The 8,846-nt window shown below is 49.2% G+C and overlaps 1 protein-coding gene across 1 annotated transcript; it reads left to right on the top strand.

Moving 5' to 3' along the window:
• Positions 1-8,000: 8,000 nt before the first annotated feature.
• LOC133394321 (uncharacterized) lies at positions 8,001-8,384 on the top strand (the record flags this gene model as incomplete). Its single annotated transcript, XM_061663191.1, has 1 exon — positions 8,001-8,384. A coding segment is annotated over exon 1 (384 nt), but the record flags the coding sequence as incomplete, so codon positions are not given.
• Between the last annotated feature and the right edge of the window lie 462 nt (positions 8,385-8,846).

The following is an 8,846-nucleotide window of genomic DNA, read 5'->3' as shown; positions in this document are numbered from 1 at the left end:
CTCTAAGCGGGGTTGTATGCCGGTACGACACATCGACTGGTACATTGCACGCACTAACGATCTCTCTGCACTGCATGGAACTCATGCGTAACCACCGTGACGGGAGACTTTGCTAGTACGCACGATACTCTGCGCATGTGTACATGCTTTACAACCCAGCCAACTTGAGCACCTAGGGGAAGTTGTGATGCCATCTGAACACCCACCGACTGATGCATTGAACGGCTAAAGTTGACCTTCAATCCGAACTGGCACTCTGCGGCGTGGAGGCAGTTGCGCGACCACTCCTATCCCAAACCAACAAAGCAAGGTGTATCCTACGTGCTCGGTACAAGCACACCACGACGGGACACATTGAACGGTTCAGCGATCTCTCTGCACTAGTGGAAGAACTCCAACGTGATACGGGAGACTTTGCTACAGCGGCTTCTCTGCACTTCTGGGCTACCACCTTGTGACGGGAGACATTGCTAGCGGTCACTCTGCACTAGTGATGGTACACCACCGTGATACGGGAGACATTGCTAACGGCCACTCTGCACAGGTGCCAATACCACCTTGTGACGGGAAACATTGCTAGGAACCGATCGGCATCTCTGCGCGATTACTTGACGCACACCCAACTAAGTCAACTGTTGGACTTTTTCGTAATCACGGCGGGACACATTGAACGAGCTCTAACGGATCTCTGCACGCATGGAACATGGTGGCGGGAATCATTGCTAGAACCGAACGGCGCCTCTGCGCGATGTACAAACAAGCTCAACAGGAACCTCGTATCGGCTGCCGAGCCGGAGCCCGAACAACTTGGACTTTCACCTCTAATTTATATCAACTCACCACTCCCCGAGGGATCCGCAGAATTGCTTCTGGGTCCCGTATCGTTATTTGCGATTCGTGTTTGCATTACACTACATTGAACTATTCCAACTTGTTTATCCGCATGGCGAACATTTGCTGCATTGAACATTTAAGTTCCACTTCGCTCTCCCCTACGTGGGTCTGAGCTTCGCTCTCAGGGAAAAAATATGCCACATTTGGTAGGGAAACCCGGTTTCATCACGCTATGTGCCCTGCACCACCAGCTTAGCGTGAATGCTTCGAGTTTCCCTAAGAAGTTCGATTGGTCTTGCAGAGTTTAAAGACAACGAAGCTTAGTTTCAAGCAATGATTTAATATACGCGTATTAAAAACCCTTAACTGTTACAACTTTTATGCTTGAAACCATCGCAACGAAGTCTTTGGGTCCGTAGACCCGTGATGTACTGCTCCAGGAAACGTTTTGAAAGAGTGGAAACTCAAAATCATAGGTTAAGATCATCGGCAGAACCCACCAGACACCACTTTTGCTTCATAAGTTCGGCCTATAGTCATATGACGATTTTCATCGGGGAGGGGACGTATGACCCAAACGGGGGCTTATATGACCCACGGACACTGCAAACCATGCTCCTACGACTAAATAGAGGTTAAAACTACGATTTGGTGAAATCTTCATTTTTGACCTCGAAGCAAGGTACCTTCCCTATAGTAGGCAATGAGTAAATGATCATAATCCCAGGAGGGCAAAAAATGGGAACCCGAGAGGAAAGCGCTGTTGGCGCGCCTAAGCTAGTGGCCCGTAGAGTAAAAAGGGTACCCCCAACAAAGTTGTCGTTTGACGTTCTGGTTGCACTTTTTATCATCTAAAATCAGTTTTCTACACGTTTTGAGGGGTTTAAGCAAAAAAAAAAATTTCGACTACTCGAGCTCTCTGGCCCGTTCGGTGCACATTTTTGAAAAAAGCTAGGGAGCTGCCCCTAGGTTCGGGGTGTCACAAAATGTTGAAAAGTGGTCGAAAAACCACTATCCAGAATCGGATGTAGAATCATTAGACGAACTTAAAATTGTTCTACGACACCCATCTGCGACGTTTAGTATTCGAGTTATGGCCCGTACCAGGTCTGACCGAGCAATTTTTGTTCCGCGCACTTTGTGCACCGTACACGTTGATGTTTGTATGAAAAAGTACCCTACCTAGGGACGCGTATAGCAAATTTGTACCCCCGGGCATGTTGTCGATTGACATTCTGGTTGCACTTTTCATCATCTAGGGTGCGTTCCTGACACGTTTTGAGGGGTTTTAGCAAAAAAAAAAATTTTCGACTACTCGAGCTCTCTGGCCCGTTCGGTGCACATTTTTGAAAAAAGCTAGGGAGCTGCCCCTAGGTTCGGGGTGTCACAAAATGTTGAAAAGTGGTCGAAAAACCACTATCCAGAATCGGATGTAGAATCATTAGACGAACTTAAAATTGTTCTACGACACCCATCTGCGACGTTTAGTATTCGAGTTATGGCCCGTACCAGGTCTGACCGAGCAATTTTTGTTCCGCGCACTTTGTGCACCGTACACGTTGATGTTTGTATGAAAAAGTACCCTACCTAGGGACGCGTATAGCAAATTTGTACCCCCGGGCATGTTGTCGATTGACATTCTGGTTGCACTTTTCATCATCTAGGGTGCGTTCCTGACACGTTTTGAGGGGTTTTAGCAAAAAAAAAATTTTCGACTACTCGAGCTCTCTGGCCCGTTCGGTGCACATTTTTGAAAAAAGCTAGGGAGCTGCCCCTAGGTTCGGGGTGTCACAAAATGTTGAAAAGTGGTTGAAAAACCACTATCCAGAATCGGATGGAGAATCATTAGACGAACTTAAAATTGTTCTACGACACCCATCTGCGACGTTTAGTATTCGAGTTATGGCCCGTACCAGGTCTGACCGAGCAATTTTTGTTCCGCGCACTTTGTGCACCGTACACGTTGATGTTTGTATGAAAAAGTACCCTACCTAGGGACGCGTAGAGCAAATTTGTACCCCCGGGCATGTTGTCGATTGACATTCTGGTTGCACTTTGCATCATCTAGGGTGCGTTCCTGACACGTTTTGAGGGGTTTTAGCAAAAAAAAAATTTTCGACTACTCGAGCTCTCTGGCCCGTTCGGTGCACATTTTTGAAAAAAGCTAGGGAGCTGCCCCTAGGTTCGGGGTGTCACAAAATGTTGAAAAGTGGTCGAAAAACCACTATCCAGAATCGGATGTAGAATCATTAGACGAACTTAAAATTGTTCTACGACACCCATCTGCGACGTTTAGTATTCGAGTTATGGCCCGTACCAGGTCTGACCGAGCAATTTTTGTTCCGCGCACTTTGTGCACCGTACACGTTGATGTTTGTATGAAAAAGTACCCTACCTAGGGACGCGTATAGCAAATTTGTACCCCCGGGCATGTTGTCGATTGACATTCTGGTTGCACTTTTCATCATCTAGGGTGCGTTCCTGACACGTTTTGAGGGGTTTTAGCAAAAAAAAAAATTTTCGACTACTCGAGCTCTCTGGCCCGTTCGGTGCACATTTTTGAAAAAAGCTAGGGAGCTGCCCCTAGGTTCGGGGTGTCACAAAATGTTGAAAAGTGGTCGAAAAACCACTATCCAGAATCGGATGTAGAATCATTAGACGAACTTAAAATTGTTCTACGACACCCATCTGCGACGTTTAGTATTCGAGTTATGGCCCGTCCTAGGTCTGACCGAGCAATTTTTGTTCCGCGCACTTTGTGCACCGTACACTTTGATGTTTGTATGAAAAAGTACCCTACCTAGGGACGCGTAGAGCAAATTTGTTCCCCCGGGCATGTTGTCGATTGACATTCTGGTTGCACTTTTCATCATCTAGGGTGCGTTCCTGACACGTTTTGAGGGGTTTTAGCAAAAAAAAAATTTTCGACTACTCGAGCTCTCTGGCCCGTTCGGTGCACATTTTTGAAAAAAGCTAGGGAGCTGCCCCTAGGTTCGGGGTGTCACAAAATGTTGAAAAGTGGTCGAAAAACCACTATCCAGAATCGGATGTAGAATCATAAGACGAATTTAAAATTGTTCTACGACACCCATCTGCGACGTTTAGTATTCGAGATATAGCACTTTGTAGGTCTGACCGAGCAATTTTTGTTCCGCGCACTTTGTGTTCATGGATGTCGATGTTGGTACAAGTTGCCGGTCGGGATAGCCGTGCACCAAAACTGTGTACCGATCAGGGAAAGTACAAGACGGAGGGTGCAGCTCGAGCGTACGCGTTCATAGATGTCCATGTTGGTACACTTGCACCAAAATTGTGTACCAATCAGGGAAAGTACAACACGGAGGGCGCAGCCCGGGCGTACGCGATCATGGATGTCCATGTTGATACAATCTACGTGTACGTTCTTAGTTTTTGTATCAAAAGTTGCAATTAAGTGCTTGTATGCTTAAAATGCTTATCTCAACCGGTCACCTTTTGGCCTGTCCTTTTATAACAGAAACCTAGAAAGATACTCGATATTTTTGTGTTGTTCCATTAGCCCGGGACGACGAAATGAGCTATGTGCACATCGTGCAGAAAACTGTCTTCGCCACGCATGTTTTTGTCTATCCACTCATATAATCACCCACATTTGTGTTCAACACGGACGGCGCAGCCCGAGCGAACGCGTTAATGTTTATGTTTGTACACACTGCTTGTACGATTCTAGGATTTGGTAATTGCGTCACAGTGCCCGACCGTCGCGGACACCATTCTTGGACAGAAGTCCTAGTACGTAGAGTACTTTCCCTAGGTATGTGCTCGTTCGTGACTATCGTTGCGTGCTTACGGACACGCTTGGGTATGTTTACCATACAAGGTTTACTAGGGAAACCTGGGAAGGACGCTTGCCCTCCCGTCGCGGACACCATTCTTGGAAAGAAGTCCTAGTACGTAGCGTTCCTTATTTTACTTGATCAGTTTGTAATGCATTCGCTTTGTTCCATCGACTTCTGCTACTGCTCACTAAGGGGTGTTCGTTTGCGATGTGTACGATAAGCAACTGTCTATCCTAACCAGCAGTTAATCAACACTTTTCACCCAAGTCATAGGAACATAGAGTACTTTTCCTAATCGGTACACAATTTTGGTGTACCTCTAACCTGGCCGGCACTTTATCGTTACGTTTTGTGCATAACCTAGGGACGTGGTGTAAGTTTCATGATTTTTATGTTTGATTCGGTTTATTATGATTGAAAACTACGCTACGTCCCAGAAATTTGAACTCGACTACTTCCTCCATGTGGCGCCAAAAGCTACTGGGCAACGCCTAGCTAATGCCCCATTTGTACTTCAATTTGCATAATCAATTTTGAAAAATACGCTAAGTCCCAGAAATCTGAACTCGAATACTTTTGCCACGTGGCGCAAAAAAGCTACTGAGAAACGCCTAGCCTTTTACCCATTTATAATTTAGTTTTCGTTATTAGTTTTGAACAATACGCAAAGTTCCAAGAATCTGAACTCGAATACTTTTTACATGTGCCGCCAAAAGCTACTGAGCAACGCCTAGGTTGATACATTTTTGGTACATGGAGTGTATGCATGCAGGATTACTGCCGTGCTGGACCGGAAAATCGAACTTGCTACTAGAACATAAAGTAATTCCCCTAGATAGGTGCTTTTGCATACCTCTGATCGACGACCATGCAACGTGCGACACGCGTAGCTAGGCTTGCCCAAACAAATTTCCTAGGATAGCACCAAATTGCACACCTTCAGGGGTATATTTTGGTACCGTGTACCGTGCATGGTACAAGTATCAGCAGCTCGTGCAATTTATTTTGCATCGTGTTGCGGTTGCTGGTGCGTCGGGATAGGAGTATTTCGAGACTTTCGCCAAGCGTTGGTGCCATTTGGGGGATAATTAATGTTCTAGCCACAATAAACGTGCCACATAATGCCAATAAGGAAAAAGCCGTTTTCTAGGGACTTCCAGTCAAAATGTTTGCCATCAGCGCTTTCCTGTCGAGTTCAGGATCTGGGACTTAGCGTTTTTTTTTCACGATCCAATCCAACGACCAGATCGTGAATAAACAATACATACAACAGTGCATCCCTTTAAAGTAGGAAAAAGCCGAATTCTAGGGAGCTCCAGTCCAAAAGGTTGTCATCAGCGCTCTCCTCTCGAGTTCAAGATTTGGGACTTAGCGTTTTTTTCGCGATCCAGCCAAAAGACCAGATCGTGAAATAAACAATTAATATAACTGTACTAGTACATCCCTTCAACTGAAGCAAGTGCACCATACATGACCCGTACGCCAATCATCCATGCACATGACACGTCAACTAAGTCAACACATGATACAACTTGGACAACTGACGGGTAAGTAGGTCATCTCGTACACGACGACACATCGACCAAACCAGGTCAACACGTCACATGCACAAGACATCCTACTACCAAGGCCGGCCACCTCGACACACGACGTGTTAACCGAACATGGTCAACAACACCATCATGTGCAAGGCAACCGGCCCAAACGGATTAACTTATACAACTTGTAACGAGCAGGTGTGTAAGCTTACTGGTTTGGTCGGCACGTTTCTCACATCAAGACAATCAAGTCGAGAACGAGGCACGCCGACAAGCTCACTAGTGTTACGTGTTCCGCTCCATACCGTGTCAAGTCACTCGTCTGACACGGAAGTAGCCAGCTCTTGTCCACTAGTGTAAAGGAACGGTCTCCAGACCAAGTCAAGTCACTCGTCTGACAAGGAAAGAGCACGCACCAAGCTTCACCAGAGCACGGCACCACGGTCCCCAGACCAAGATGGTTCGTTGCGCCATCGAGGAAGGGGCACGCGATCCCTTGCTACACTCAACTAAGTACACTCTTGCTCTCACAAAAGTATCCCCTGTGTCGACGTGGTCCCCAGACCAAGACGAGCTTGCGCACATCGAGGAAGGGGCACACGGACAAACCACCAAGCATGGGTCGCCTGAGAGGATCGATGCGAACGCATCTCTACAACTCGCAGCTCCCAGCCTGAAGTCCCGTCGTTTGCGGGCGGTTGATAGGTGTCGAAACTAGGTATATCCACGTTGGGCAGAGCTCAAGCCAACGGCGTTCCCAGTTACGGTACTAACACGTGCAGCGAACTCCACTCGTTGCGGCCTAGGTATAGCGGGATGAGACGCCGGGCTGCAGACGCAGACTCCAACGGATCTCAGAGGGTTGTTAGGCCCGCTAGCTTCCGAACACCTAATGGGTTTGAGAAGCGCTATCAGCTCGGATTGGCTACGACCTTAGAGGCGTTCAGGCATAATCCAGCGGACGTAGCGTCATACCAAAGTCCGGTCGGACTAGTATTGAGCCAGTGGTCCGTACCTGTGGTTCCTCTCGTACTGCACAGGAATTCCGTTAAGATAGCGACTATAAGCACACACCAGTAGGGTAAAACTAACCTGTCTCACGACGGTCTAAACCCAGCTCACGTTCCCTTGAAAGGGTGAACAATCCTACGCTTGGTGAATTTTGCTTCACAATGATAGGAAGAGCCGACATCGAAGGATCAAAAAGCCACGTCGCTATGAACGCTTGGCGGCCACAAGCCAGTTATCCCTGTGCATCAGGTACTTGGGCGTGCAGCTCCAAGATCACCTGAAATGGCGAGATCACGTCACGAAAGTCTCCGAAAAGGCGTCGCGCGTGGTGGCAGCTGTAACGCGCCTCATGCAAAACCACAGCGGCCCCAGGACGGCCAAGTCAAGGCTGCTGGCGTATGTGGCAGAATCGGTGTTGCGGTATGCTGCTCCCGTCTGGGCTGAGGCAACTCAGGTGCGAGAGTGCCGACGGATGCTGCAACGAGTTCAGCGAAAAGCAGCCATCAGGGTGGCACGGGCATTCCGTACCGTCAGGTATGAGACGGCCACCCTACTCGCTGGACTCGTACCGATATGCCACCTCATCAACGAGGATGCTCGGGTTCACCAACAACTCCTTGCTCCAGACCGTGCTGCAACGAGGGAGGACATCCGGGCGACGGAGCGGCAGAACACCATCGACTGCTGGCAGGAGGAATGGGATGCCGACGCACTGCAACAGGATGCTAGCCGGCACACGCGGTGGACGCACCGTGTAATTCCATCGGTCGGCGACTGGCAGTCTAGGAAACATGGAGATATGACTTTCCATCTGGCACAGGTTTTGTCCGGACACGGATTTTTCCGTGACTACTTGTGCCACAATGGATTCACGTCGTCCCCAGACTGCCAGTTGTGCGTCGGCGTCCCAGAGACGGCGGAGCACGCCTTCTTCGAGTGCCCACGCTTTGCGGCAGTTCGACAGGAGCTACTCGGCGAGGGAGGTCCGGACCCTGTCTGTCCGGACACCCTCCAGCGGCACTTGTTGCGCGACGCCGATAGCTGGAGTCGTATTTGCGAAGCCGCGAAGCGAATAACGGCCCAACTGCAGCGAGCGTGGGACGAGGAGCGGGCAGCATTGGCTGTTAACGTCATCGAGCGTCAGGACGAAGACGCAGCAGAGCTGGAGGCCCAAAGCGCGGAAGTGCGGCGGGCCCGTAACGAGCGACGCAACGCCAACCGGCGAGCAGCAACAGCACGCCGGCGGGAAGAACGTCGAGCTGGACTTCCCCCAACCCCACCAGCTTCACCACGGACCGCTCAGCGACGTGCAGCGCTTCGTGAGCGTCAAGCGCGGTTCAGGGAGAGGAGACGAAACCGTCGTCTTCTCGGGATGTCCGGCCAGGCGATAAACAATGACGATGACGGCCGAGAACGCGCGGATTTAGCAGCCGGACCATCTGGTATGCGCAACCGCGCAATCGACGAGGAAAACGAGGCCACGGACGGTGGCCTGAACGCCGCGGAAGAAGCCGCCGTGGTCGAGGCAGAAGTTGCCTCCCGCTAGGCGTGGTATGCACGTAAAAACAGCGACGCATCGAGCGTGAAAAAGCGCCCTATTTAGGGGAATGAGTGAATTTTTCGGTTGAATTTAGAAATAGAAATA

This window comes from Anopheles gambiae, assembly GCF_943734735.2.
Source record: "Anopheles gambiae chromosome X unlocalized genomic scaffold, idAnoGambNW_F1_1 X_unloc_104, whole genome shotgun sequence".
Classification (NCBI taxonomy): domain Eukaryota; kingdom Metazoa; phylum Arthropoda; class Insecta; order Diptera; family Culicidae; genus Anopheles; species Anopheles gambiae.
Note: the sequence above shows the minus strand (reverse complement) of the source record. Positions and strands in the feature narration are given on the sequence as shown.